The 14,685-nt window shown below is 42.2% G+C and overlaps 1 protein-coding gene across 1 annotated transcript; it reads right to left on the reverse strand.

Annotated features, from left to right (window-relative positions):
• Positions 1-2,207: 2,207 nt before the first annotated feature.
• On the reverse strand, positions 2,208-6,412 carry LOC123116081 (L-type lectin-domain containing receptor kinase IX.1-like). Its single transcript, XM_044537086.1, has 3 exons — positions 6,190-6,412; positions 3,921-5,344; positions 2,208-3,025 (listed from the first exon to the last, which is right to left on the reverse strand). The coding sequence occupies exons 1-3, from the start codon at positions 6,394-6,396 to the stop codon at positions 2,350-2,352; spliced, it is 2,307 nt and encodes a 768-aa protein (XP_044393021.1). The 5' UTR covers positions 6,397-6,412; the 3' UTR covers positions 2,208-2,349.
• Between the last annotated feature and the right edge of the window lie 8,273 nt (positions 6,413-14,685).

A 14,685-nucleotide genomic window follows, 5' to 3' on the forward strand; every position in this document is an offset into this window, starting at 1 on the left:
TGGTGAAATGAGGCTAGATGCATGTAATGAAGAGCAACGCATATGTGGATGTCATGCTAAATTTGTCATTTGCCGTCCATCTCCAGCTGAGAGAGTCATGGCTTTGTGGGATGCAAACGAATATACTGCAATTTGTTACATGGGCCTAGGAGCGGATTGATGGAGGTGGCCGAGAGGTTGTCCTTGAAGTCCCACAACCATTTATTTCCCTGCATTGCTACCTGGATCATCCATGGAAGTAAAAGAGCCTTGCAGGGCAAATGAAAAAGTAAAATGGGGCATCTTCTATATCTAGATAGTTATCCCTCACTAATCTATTTATCTTAACATGCAAGCATGCCATCTCAGTATGCAACATGTATGGGGAAAAAATCCATCTCAAAATAAAATTTTGCATAGGAAAAATCTCACCTCAACATGCAAACTATCCCCACTAACATATTTCTTTTCACATGCAACCATGCCACCTCAGCATGCAACATGAATGGGAAAAGACCAATCTCAACATGCAATTATGCATAGGAAAATTCAACCTCAACATGCAAACATGCATGAGAGTTTCTATTTTATAATGCTATTTATATTTAATAAAAAAATACAACTATACAGTATGAGACACAATAAATAATATATGTATATTTTAACTCTTAGTTACCATATTATCACTTCACATATTCATGTTTCATACAATCATATTCATTGAAAGTTGTTATAAAACTTTCCCACAACAACATGTGAGGTATCGTCTAGTTTTATCAAATAGTGTGCCAAATTTACCCCCTTCCCATGTTCCCCCCGCTTGAAGCTCGAAATATACCAGACAAATCGGATGAGTGAGAAAGGATGTTGCGTGTGGGAGGTTCCCGAAGCCTACCTGGAGAATGTGGGAGGTTCCCGAAGCCTACCTGCAGAACTGGGTAGGAGAGATCCCACATCCACAAGCCGAGCGTAGCAATGTAACATGCACATGCGGGAGGCGACCGACCAACTAGCAAGTACGTAAATGTGGATTTTTTTCCGCGGGAAATGCAACAATGTGGATCGAACTGAACAAAGGCCACAAAATTCATCTCAACTTGTTTGTACCATGATGCGATTTGTTTTGCGTGAAAAATATTAATTGGTTGTGCAAAGGCAACAATCCCATTTCATGATGGCAAGATCTAAGTTACAAACAGAGAAGAGAAGTGTTTAACAAAACTGAAGTAAACAAAGCTAGCCTGATTAATCAAATCGTACCCCGTATCAGTCCTAGCCTGATTAATCTGATCGTACCCTCGGGCTCTACAAACTGACCATACCCCGTATAGGTCCCAGTCCGGGGTGTAGCCGATGTTCAGTGAACCTCGTTAACAAATCTCGGTGTCGTGCCTCATGTGGTTGCTTGATACTCGGATGATCGATGATGGCATCAGATTATTCTAACAGAGGGGAAAGGAGCAGACCAAAGATAGGGGTGCCTTGGAGCTCCTATTATAGGTGATGGGAGGTTGATTCGAGCGAGGGGGTGTAGAGGCAGTCGATGTCGGTTTCGTGCATTGGTCCTAATGGCTACTAGGGGGACTTTAAAGCACACTAGGAGAAGGAGAGGTCGCAAAGGAGTGAGGGTTTGCACCTGGACACGTCCACGGGCTCGGGGATGGAGAGGGAAAGTAGCACCACGCGTCTCCGTGGCTTCACCTATTTCCATGGCAATGGTGAGAGGTACAAAACAACTGATTTGTGGGCTCCGTCGGTCAGTGAGAGAGAAAGAGAGGGAAGGGCGAAAGGGTATGTGCCATATCTGACCGTCGCCGCGAGATGTAGATCACACAACCGAAACAATTCTCTCAATTATAATAAAGATGGTGTTCATACTAAGGGTAAGATCTGGATCGAACAGATCTGAGAGTTATCAGTTTTCACAGGGATTATTGAGAAATAGTTTTTCTTTTACAAAAATAATTCTAGAAATGATTTTATATCATTTAAAAATGCTAAACCACTTCTAACAATTCTGAGAAAAAACCTAAAATTCAAGCATATGAAATTGGGCTTAATAATATTATTTCAACCTAGCTTGACTCTGGGAAATGATGAAATCTTCCAGAAACCCTTTTCTAGGTGATTAATCAAGATCTCCATCCTGCAGTCTGAAACGGAAAACATTCTAGTCACAGATTACATATGAAACCATGAGAAATTAAGTGTAATAATACTATTGGGAAGCTATGTGAATTCAATCACTCCTAGACAAAGAGAGCAGATTTTCCAACTGGGCGTGATTGTTTAAATGTTACACATTGATTCTGTTTCGTGTCTACCTAGAAAGCATCAACTTCACAATGAGAACCCAGTCTGGCGGTAGCATCAGTTACTCGGTTCTGCATCAGAACCAACTGCAGTGCAGCCACTGGAGGACGTCCACACCGACAGATCGGTGTAACCATGTTCCCACATGGCAAGAACAGGCTCAGCCCTGTACATCTGCGGCCGAAGCTCCGGCAGCTTGGCATCCTCGGACTGCAGGACATGCATCGCCTGTGCCATAGACGGCCGCTCGCTCCGGTCGGGGTGCGCGCACCAGAGCCCGACGACCAGCACGCGCTCCATCTGCCGCTCGTCCATCTCATCACCACCCCTCAGTCTCTTGTCCACCACTTCAAGTATAGTGTTTTTGATGTGCAGGTCCCAGACCCATCTCAGCAGCACAAAGAACTTGTCCTCTGACTCCGCCACAGGGTGTCGGCCAGACACCACCTCCAGGAGGACGATGCCGAAGCTGTAGACATCCGACTCGGTGCTCGGCCTGCGCGTGTTGACAAGCTCAGGATCGATGTATCCGGCGGTTCCCATCACGACTTTGGTTGTCTCGGACTTGGCTCCATGGTCCACAAGCCTTGCCAAGCCAAAGTCCCCCAGCTTGGTGTTGTATGATGTGTCGAGCATGATGTTGCTTGGCTTGATGTCGCCGTGCACGATGCTCTGCTCCCACTCTGAATGGAGATAGCGCAGAGCAGAGCCGAGGCCAACGATGATATTGTACCTGTCAATGGAAGGTCATTAGCCAAGTGAAGTACTTAATTTCAGTTGGTTCGACTTTACAATGTTGACCTGAAAATAAGCCAATATACCCCTTCATAATAAAAAGGTCAGTCAAGTGTAACATCAGGGAAGACAGAGTGGCAGAGAGTAAATATTGGTAATGGACTAATGGGTCCTTACCGTCGTAGCTTAGTGCTCTCATGAAGACTATTGCAATAATCTTAATACCAATTTATTGTCCTCTTGCTATCGAGGTTAAAGCTGTGTTGGTTCCTTTTTTTTTGCAAATGGTTCACTTTCTCTTTGGGGTTCTCACATGTTTCTGTTGGTTTTCATCTAGCCTAACCTAACTAGCTTGGGACGAAAATTGTTGTTGGCAAATGGTTCCCTTCTCAAGATACCAATAGGTAGAGACGTAGAGTGCTATCTACTCCCTCCGTTCCTAAATACTTGTCTTTCTAGAGATTTCAACAAGTGACTACATACGGCGGAAAATGAGTGAATCTACACTTTAAAATATGTCTACATACATCCGTATGTTGAGTCCATTTGAAATGCCTAGAAAGACAAGTATTTGGGAACGGAGGGAGTATTATGTAAGCCCTATACAGAATAATCTGATGCTGAGGCCTACAGCAAAACAACTATGTGCTAAATTAGATAGCATATTCAAAGTTTAACTTGACAGTAGCATTGATATGGATGGAAACATTGATCTGCAGACTAATAAGTAGGATTTATGTGCATTTTCATCACTGGACTCCAATTATCATTTTGAAAAGAATTTTTGGTCTTAGACTTCAATTAGTTCTTCTACGAACTGATCAATTAATCTTAAGTACAATTATGCTTATAAATGTAAGAAATTCCGCAAGAAACCATATAATTCCTCGTACCTTTCAGGCCATTTTAGCAGCCCGCCTCTATTATATATATGCTTGTCAAGACTTCCTTCGGATACCAGCTCATAGACAATCAAGAGCCCCTTGCAACTGTCACACCACCCAATTAACTGGACAAGGTTCCGATGCCTGAGCCGACTTATGATCTTGATCTCAGCCTCAAACTCCTTCCTCCCTTGAACAGATGATTCAGACGAGAGCTTCTTTATCGCAACATGGCGATCCTTGTCATCAATCCGCAGGCAGCCCTGGTAAACATGGCCGAATCCACCTCTCCCTAGCTTCTTTTCTTCTGCAAAGTTGCCTGTCGCAGCAGCAAGCTCACTATAATGGTACCTCCTAGGGCCAACCCCTTTCTCAAATTCAGCCTTATCATTTTCATCTTCAAATTCACCATCGGAGGTTTGATTTGCTTTCTTCCATACTCGTTGCTTCCGTAGAAGAAAACCCATGAAAGAACACACCAACACAGAAAATATTGCAGCTGAAAATGCTATTGTAGCCTGTACTTTTCTTTGTGATTTGGAGCTCACAGTTTCAGGAGGCACAGGCACTACTCCTGGTAGCAATGTCGACAAACTCTTACCTGCTAGGGTTGAGTTGAATGACCATGATAGAACCCGGTGTACCTCGATGGAGCTACCAGTAGCCGCTGAGAAGCCAATTGCCACCTCCTCTGGCAAACATATTTTCATGTCAATACTTGTGTTGATTCGGTATGAGGTTTCACTGATCCAGAGAATAACTGACAATTTCTCTGTGCTATTCTCGTAGCTGATCTCCGCGGTCATTGTGGTACCTAGTGTAAGTTTCTTATCAGGTGAGGTTGACACAACCGAAACAATGGAATTGACATCGATACCGACATGGTTGTCATTGTCGTCCAATTGCATGTTCCTGAAGGTGTCAAACTCGACCGCCACAATACGGTCACTACCGGTTGCATTCTTGTTGTTGCTACCATTGAAAAGTCCGAGATTCCCACCATAGCTCCCCAGAGGGATGCCCGACGGGTAGTGCCCAAGGAAGAAGGCCATCCCATCGGCGCTGTAATCCGCGTTGACCGGCCTAATTTGGAAGGAGAAAGAAGTGTTAAAGCTGGCCACCTCGCCGGTGGCCTTGTCCCAGAGCGGCACCGGCTGCGTGTACCATACGCGACCGATGCTGTGGTTGTTGCCTTCACTGATATCGTTCTTGGACAGCTCCATGAAAGGGGCGTGGAAGAAGGCATCGCCAGCGCAGGCAATATCCGCATCCGGGGCGCAGTAGGAGCCGGGATCGGAGAAGTTGAAGTTGAAGGAGAGTGAGGTAGCAAAAGGGGCATGGATGGAAAACAATAAGGAGCAGAAGCAAAACACCATGATTACAAAGTGGTGAGAACTCATTGCTGCTGCCACTGTTGGTGTTTGGGAGGGCAGCTACATTTGGTAGGAAAAGTGAAGAGAACGAAACCAAAGCTTTTGCAATGGAGCCGGCCAGCCAAGGACTTGTTTTCTACATGGTAGCCTGGACCTTTTCAAACCACTCAAAGCTTGCAACAATGTTCCAGCTGGTCCATTTGGCAGGTTTAGAAACTGTGAAGACGTAAACTAATATCCTGATTGTGCAATGCAGCTGAGCACCCAAATAAACCATAGACAAACTACAAACAAACAAATAAAAAATACATGGGCAGTGCAGTGTAGAGGTGGGAGAAAGTTCGCCATTTGGGAGTACTTCTTGCATTAGTGCTTAACCCCGTTTTCCCATGGACAAATGTTCGCTGGCTTGTTAATGTGCAACCAACTTTTGTTACAACCTGCTGAATGAACAGAATTTTCCGACGCCTTATAAAGACACAGAACATAGTGATCTCAGAATCAAAAACTAAACATCTGTTAGGATTTTTTATTTCTTCAGACTACATTTACACCCAAATTTTATCCCCCCCCCCCCCCCCCCCCCCCCTTCCCTATTAACATGAAACAATTTCTCGGTGCAGGTCCGGCCATGTTGAGCAAGGTCCCTTTCATGTACTAGTATAGTACCACGATATATGTTCCACCATACCGCGTCCTTGATGTGTTTATTGTACTGTATAATCCCTTTCTGTCTATCAAGTGAATCAGCAAAAAAAGAGGCTAATTGTGGTCTGTGGACATAGATAACGAACTTGTTTATAACAGCAATAAATCCAGAAATCCCCCAGCACTTGGTACGAAATCCAGAAATACAGCAATAAATCTGAAGTTTATGGTTTGGCCTGTGGTTGACCTTAGCGCACCTGGCAATCAGCGACGGGAAGCGTCCGCAGGCGCTGGTTGCGCGCGTCCATGAGACCATAACCAGGCCGGGCCCGCGCCGGAGTAGAGGCTATCCATCTCCAGCCGCCACACGGCCCTCGCTTGCTTCTTACTGGCGTAGTGGCGTGCACCGCCGCCGCCGCGGCCTCACGGTAAACAATCCCACGCCGCCGCTCCTCCATGCCCATCGGTGCTACTGCAGCACTGTGGTGACACCGCCTATGGGCCCTTGCGCACAGTTGGCCTGAGATTTTGTATCGAATTCGATTGGGCTCAGATTATTAATAGATGGGTTGGCCGAGAATCATATCCGAAAATTGGGCGGATCGCGTAGGGCACTTTTTTGTAAATTTTCTTTTCAAATTCACGAACACATTTTCGTTCATCGAATTCAAAAAATGTTCATCATTTTAAAAAACTTGTTCCACAATTCAAATAAAATTTTCACCAAAATTCAAAATTTGCTCACCTCCCTAAAAAAAGTTCATTAAATCCAATTTTTATTCATCATTGTCAAAAACCTTCATTGAATTCAAATTTTTTGTTCATCTGATTTAGAAAATTTTCACCAAAATACAAAAATTGTTCACCGACCTAAAAAATATTCATTAAATTCAAATTATGTTCATCATTTTCAAAAAATGTTCATAAAATTCAAATTTTTGTTCATCGGATTTCAAAAATGTTCACCAGAATTCAAAAATTGTTTACCGACTTAAAAAATGTTCATTAAATTCAAAATTTGTTCATCATTTAAAAAAATGTTCGCCAAACTCAAAATTTGTACATTGATTTCAAAATTTATTCATCAAGTTTTCAGAAAAATGTTCTTGAATGCAAATTTTGTTCATCAAGTTAAAAAATTGTTCATCAAATTCAGAACTTGTTCATGAAATATAAAAAATGTTCATCGTCATTAAAAAAATGTTCATTCTTTTGAAACTAAAAAAAATGAATTCAAGAACTGTTTTTATGACAATTCACAATATTTTGAATTTTAGAACCAATCCTGAATTATTTTAATATAGATTAAAACAAAAACAAAAAAGGAAAAAGGAAAAATAAAAATGAAGAAAAACGTGGGCACCCGCCCCGCGCATGGGCCGACCCAACTGGGCGCGCGGGGTGCGCGCTGCCGCGTTGTATAGGAGATCTCCGAAAATTGGTTGACCACTTCGTAATTTTTTATTCAGAAAAGGACTCATGCTAGGATCTCTATGCATGGGGAGCCCGACGTGATGACCTAGGCTCGGGCCTCCATTTGCAGTCCGAGGCAGAATTTGGGTTGGGTCTGAGGCTTCGATATTTATCCCAAAATAAGCCCCGACCCGGCCCGAACAACATTCGTTGTGAGATCTGAACACGCTCGACCCCGAGTAAACTCCCGTGAACTACCGCAGTATAAACAACCTTTCGAAACATTCCAACCCTACCTCCGTAGCTCTAGTCGCACTTCCTCTAAGCCCGCTTCTTCTTCATCCGTGGCCCTTTCACTCCACGCCTCCAACACCTTCTCACCGAGACAAATGGTCACCATGCGCGGCAGTGCTCACCACATCAGCCACGAGTCGACAACGTCCTCCCACATGAGATCCAGGCGAGGAGGAGGCGCACTCCCACACCAAATCCAGCGAGGATGTGCTCCCACATTCAACTTTCCCACTACGACGCTCCTGCAACCTCCTTCCTCGTGACGACAGCCTCATAATTATTGGGGAACGTAGCATGCAATTTTAAAAAAAAATCCTACGCTCACGCAAGATCTATCTAGGAGATGCATATCAATGAGGGGGAGAGAGTGTGTCTACGTACCCTCGTAGGCCGTAAGCGGAAGCGTTTGACAACACGGTTGATGTAATCGAACTTCTTCTAGCTCCGACCGATCAAGTACTAAATGTACGACACCTCCGAGTTCTGCATACGTTCAGCTCGATGACGTACCTCGCCTTCTTGATCCAGCAAGGTGTCGAGGTAGTAGACGAGTTCCGTCAGCACGACGGCGTGGTGACGGTGATGGTGAAGTGATCCGTGCAGGGATTCGCCTAAGCACCGCGAGAATATGACCGGGGTGTAAACTATGAAGGGGGACGCCGCACACTGCTAACACTTATTGTTGTGTGTTGTGCTAGGGCGCCCCCCCTCATATATATATATATATATATATATATATATATATATATATATATATATATATATATATATATATATATATATATATGAGGATCTTTCCAACACAAGGTGCTTGCCAAAGGATAAAATGAAAAAGGGAAAGGTGAAGATCACCTTGACTCTTGCATAAAGTAAAAGACATAAAGTAAAAGATAGGTCCTTCGCAGAGGGAAGCAGGGGTTGTCATGCACTTTTATGGTTGGATGCACAAATCTTAATGCAAAAGAACGTCACTTTATATTGCCACTTGTATATGGACCTTTATTATGCAGTCCGTCGCTTTTATTTCTTCCATAACAAGATTGTATAAAGCTTATTTTCTTCACACTAATAGATCATACATATTTAGAGAGCAATTTTTATTGCTTGCACCGATGACAACTTACTTGAAGGATCTTACTCAATCCATAGGTAGGTAGGGTGGACTCTCATGGCAAAACTGGGTTTAAGGATATTTGTAAGCACAAGTAGTATCTCTACTTGGTGCAAGTAATTTGGCTAGCATGGGGGGGAAAGGCAAGCTCAACATGTTTGAATGATCCATGCCAATATACTTTAACTGAGATGTGAGAAAACATAACCCATTACGTTGTCTTCCTTGTCCAACATCAACTCTTTAGCATATCATACTTAATGAGTGCTCACAATTATAAAAGATGTCTAGGATAGTATATTTATATGTGAAATCTATTTTCCTTCAATATTCTTTCATGAATTGTTCAAATGACCAATACAATGCTTGCTAACCTTCAATAAATTTACAACCTCTACTTCTTAAATGTGAATTTATTACTCCCCATGGGATAAGCAAATGAAACATATATAATTTCAGATTTATGACATTCAACTCATTCAACCATTTACTCATAGGATATAAGTGAAGCACACGAGTAAGTGACAAACTACTCCAAAAACAAATAAGTGAAGATCAATGAGTAGCTAAATAATTATGTAATTATGTGAACACTCTCTCTCATTTAAGAATTTTAGATCTTGGTATTTTATTCAAACAGCAAGTAAAACAAAATAAAATGACATTGCAAGGATAGCACAACTCATGTGAAGAAGCAAAAACTTAGGCTCAACCGATACTAACCGATAATTGTCAAAGAAGAAAGGTGGGATGCCTAACGGGGCATCCCCAAGCTTAGATGAGGGTTTTTGGAGCATATCACTAAGCACTTTGAGCAAGAAACTCATTAAGCAACACCTCACCCCCTCTTAATAGTATTGGCTTTTCCTATGGATTCAATGTGATCTTGGATCACTATAATGAAAAATATAGAGTCTCGTGCTTTGAGCTTGAGCCAATCCTTTTGTCCTTAGCATTTTGAGGGGTCCACATTTCTCATCCATGCCATGCCAAACATTGAGCTTTCCTGAAATATTTATCTTGAAACAGCATTAGCTCAATGAGCTATATGTTGTTAGGAATTACCAAAACCACCCAGGGACAGTTGCACTTTCACCAACAACACTTGAGCCAGTCTTTGAGGCGAGACTAGGAACCTATTGTTTACCGTTTATCATTCCACACATGCATATGAGTTTTCCACCGAATCACATATTCAAGGATCATAGTAGTTATAGCATAGAATATAAACTCTTAACTATGAATATGGAAATATAATAATACAAATATTATTGCCTCTCGGCCTATTTCCAACACTAAGTGCGAAAACGTTTAGGTTTGGAACCGTGTGAACAGGTTTGCAATTAAATATAGCATGGTAATTTGGAATTTGACGGGAAACATGCTCAAAATTTATTGACGGTTCCGGTTTCGAAGTGTGGCATGATCCCCGGATGGCATAATGTGGGCACGCGTTCTCAGATGCGTACATGGCGTGTGAACCTTAGGATGCACCGCAATTGGCGATGTCTGCACACGACTTGTTCCATCAACTGTGTGCTCTCGTTAATACCGTCACGTGTGATTCTTTTAATTAGAATGTGTGCCCGTCTATCGTAGACTACTTGATCTGGCTGACCATTTCTATTGTTTTGGCTATTCGCAAATAGTTCATATGAGTGACATGTATGTCGTCTATCACACACACCTTGATCTGGCTGGCCATTTATGTTATTTTGGCTAATTGCAAATAGTTCATCCGAGTGATCTGTATGTCATCTATCGCACACACCTTAATATGGCTAACCGTTTCTATTGTGTAGGCTCAATGCAAACAATTCATATGGATCAACTGTATGCCAAGATTCACACGCGCAACTCTAATTTGAATCCTTCTTGGTGGATCCGACATCCCACACAGTTCGTTTTATTGGTGATGGTATTATTTCAATACCGTTTGCGATTCATCTCCGATACATGTGTCGCATTAGGACCATCCTGTAGTAGTGATATAAAGGAGAGAAAACTCTTTGACAGGAGGAGTAGCTCATCCATCAAGTCATCCGTTTGCACCATCATCACCATTCCCATTTATGGCAGTAGCCGCCATTTCCATCACAATCAACACCTCCATAGTCCCAGTCTCCATTGGCCATAATACTTGTAACTGAGAAGGCATCGCATGAGACCTATAAGCATTCCTCTTCAAGTATCCTATAATGTCTCTTTGTGATTTTTCCGCAATGTACGAGTAGTCCCCTCGAGCTAAGGGCTGAGGCCTAGCCTCACAACCTCATGTATGAATGCCAAGTGATAATCTGTTTGCTTCAAAGTTAAGGTTATTCGATGTGTTACGCAATAGTTTTATCCCTTATCTTTACCTCATTCTAAGGCCTTGCAGGTACCCGGGATACAAAAGATCGATCAACGAGAGGTTAGAGCAAAGAGAAGCAGAAGGCTATATTGAACGCCAGTGAGAATAAGATTAGCACATTGGTCAAAACCTATTATCTAGGGGTACATATGGTGTAGTCATAAAACGTGGAGTGTGTTGGTCTAGTTAATTCCTTAATCGCTGAGATAACCTCGCGTGATAGTAAGGGTCTTGGTTGGACAATAGAACCTCAACATGACAGCAGTTAGTTGGTTGTGGGGTTATTTGGACACATCTCCCATGAACAACAATTTGAAAATAGAAAAGTGACGATGTTTGCCAGAGCCATGTTGATTATCATGATAGGATCTCGAGAGCGTGTATATGTTTGCAGGTGAAACCTCTAGCTCTAGCCTATTTTTTATTATTATTTCTTCTTAAAACTACGATTTAGTCTCACGCCCTAGCAAGCCCCCATTCTCCATCTTGGATCCCTAATCTCTCCATGGCGCTCCTAAAGTTTTTAGGGCCATCCTCATGGTACCATGCATCCTCAAGTAATCTTTTCGCACACATCTGCCCAAACAGCCACCTCTGATTGTCGTGTCATCATTGCCACACTCCACTCACATCCTATCCGACGTGGCGTGATCGTGTTAAACTCCCGGCCCTCCAGCCTCCCCCCATTTCTCGTCTCATCATGTAGAATCATTGCAAAGACACTAGACCCCGACCCCTCCATCGTGCTAGCATGGCCCGTACACCGGTGCACCCATGGAGGAGGACCTCACTGATCATGTGCATAGCTGTAAAGGACAAGGACCGCACATTAGAAGAGATGGTTTTCATGGGGGGTTGTGAAAAATGTTGTCTACGTGGTGGTAGTCAAGGTGCTACGGAACTCGGCCGCACGAGTCCAAGGTTGGTAGGACCTATGGTGAAACACTAAACAAACTGGGACTAAAACATGGATTTTCATAGAATTGAGAGTAACTTGACATGTTGGGAAAAGCATTCTTCCCATGCATTTAACTTTATAAAAATATTAATCCATATTCTATAGTTTTTCAACAAAATTTAAAATTCACAAAAAAGTTAAACATTCATGGACTTTTTAAAATTCCTACACATTTTTATTCTTGCAAAAAAATATGTTTAAATCTGTAAAGGAAATCTAGTTGCCCACTTTTTTTTTATGAAAAGACGATTGGAAACTGAAGAACAAAAGACGAAGGAAATAGAAGCTGGATGGAGCGCTCCACATAGCTGTGAAATGGGCCCTGTGGGCTGGCTAACGAGAGAGGGATGTGTACCTTGCGTGACTATGTCACGCAGTGAGCGCCACATACGGAGTACTTGGACATGTCCCATGCAAGAAATACCAAAATCACCAATTAAAGGGTACCCCTTACAAAGCTCACTCCAATCTTCTCTAGTGGTGACAAATGGCACCCTGCATGCACGCCACTTGTTGCAGCCTGGAATTTTTTCTTGTTTTCGTAGATTTGTTTTTTTTAAACAATTTATTTCTTGATCCATGCATCCAAACCATGAACCGGTTTCACCATTGGATTTCTCACGATGAAATATTTGAAACTAGATCCCATGTGAGTTTCGACAAACATTTTTTTCACAAAAAGGAACAAAAACCAGAACAACAAAAACAGAAATTGAATAAAAACAGAGACCCAAAAAGACGGAAAACCAGAAGAAGAAAAACCTGAACCGAAAGCATATTGTTCTTTTTTTCAAAAAGAATTGTGAAGCACAACTATGTTTTTCCCATTTCGGGTAACATAGGCGGCACTTTTCCCTTTTTGGGAAGCATAGGTCGACATTTTCCCTTTTCAGAATCCATAGGCCGTGCTTTTCCGGTGATCCGATATGTATCCGGTACCCTCCGGAACACTACCAGTGTCCGAATACCATCGTCCTATATATCAATCTTTACCTCTCGACCATTTCGAGACTCCTACTCATGTCCGTGATCTCATCCGGGACTCCAAACAACATTCGGTCACCAAATCACATAACTCATATAATACTATATTGCCATCCAACGTTAGGCGTGCCGATCCTACGGGTTTGAGAACTCTGTAGACATGACCGAGACACCTCTCCGGTCAATAACTAATAGCGAAACCTGGATTCTTATATTGGCTCCCACATATTCTACGAAGGTCTTTATCGGTCAAACCATTATGACAACATACATTATTCCCTTTGTCCATCGGTATGTTACTTGCCCGAGATTCGATCGTCGGTATCTTCATACCTAGTTCAATCTCGTTGCCGGCAAGTCTCTTTACTCATTCTGTAATACATCACCTCATGACTAACTCCTTAGTCCTTTGCATGCAAGCTTATGATGTGTATTACCGAGAGGGCCCAGAGATACTCTCTTATATTCGAAGTGACAAATCCTAATCTCGATCTATGCCAACTCAACAAACACCTTTGGAGGTACTTGTAGAGCATCTTTATAATCACCCAGTTACGTTTTGATGTTTGATAGCACATAAGGCATTCCTCCAGTATCCGGGAGTTGCATAATCTCATAGTCGAAGGAATGTGTATTTGACATGAGGAAAGCAATAGCAATAAAACTGAACGATCAATATGCTATGCTAACGGATGGGTCTTGTCCATCACATCATTCTCCTAATGATGTGATCTCGTTCATCAAATGACAACACATGTCTATGGTTAGGAAACCTAACCGTCTTTGATTAATGAGATAGTCTAGTAGAGGCTTACTAGGGACACGGTGTTTTGTCTATGTATCCACACATGTATCAAGTTTCCGATTAATACAATTCTAGCATGATTAATAAACATTTATCATGAAATAAGAAAATATAAAATAACAACTTTATTATTTCCTCTAGGGCATATTTCCTTCAGTCTCCCACTTGCACTAGAGTCAATAATCTAGTTCAGATCGCCATGTGATTTAACAGCAATAGTTCACATTGTCATGTGATTAACACCCATAGTTCATATCGCCATGTGACCAACACCCGAAGGGTTTACTAGAGTCAATAGTCTAGTTCACATCGCCACGTGATTAACACCCAAAGAGTATTAAGGTGTGATCATGTTTTTCTTATGAGTGAAGTTTAGTCAACGGGTCTGTCACATTCAGATCCGTATGTATTTTGCAAATTTCTGTGTCTACAATGCTCTGCATGGAGCTACTCTAGCTAATTGCTCCCATGTTCAATACGTATCTAGATTGAGACTTAGAGTCATCTAGATCAGTGTCAAAGCTTGCATCGATGTAACTCTTTACGATGAACTCTTTATCACCTCCATAATCGAGAAAAATTTCCTTAGTCCTCTTTAAGGTAACTAAGGATAATTTTGACCATTGTCCAGTGATCTACTCCTGCATCACTATTGTACCCCCTTTCCAAACTCATGGCAAGGTACACAACAGGTTTGGTACACAACATGACATACTTTATAAAACCTATGGTTGAGGCATAGGGAATGACTTTCATTCTCTCTTTATCTTCTGTCATGCTCGGGTTTTGAGTCTTTACTCAACTTCACACCTTATAATACAGGCAAGAACTCCTT

Source organism: Triticum aestivum, chromosome 5B (genome assembly GCF_018294505.1).
Source record: "Triticum aestivum cultivar Chinese Spring chromosome 5B, IWGSC CS RefSeq v2.1, whole genome shotgun sequence".
In the NCBI taxonomy this organism is placed as follows: domain Eukaryota; kingdom Viridiplantae; phylum Streptophyta; class Magnoliopsida; order Poales; family Poaceae; genus Triticum; species Triticum aestivum.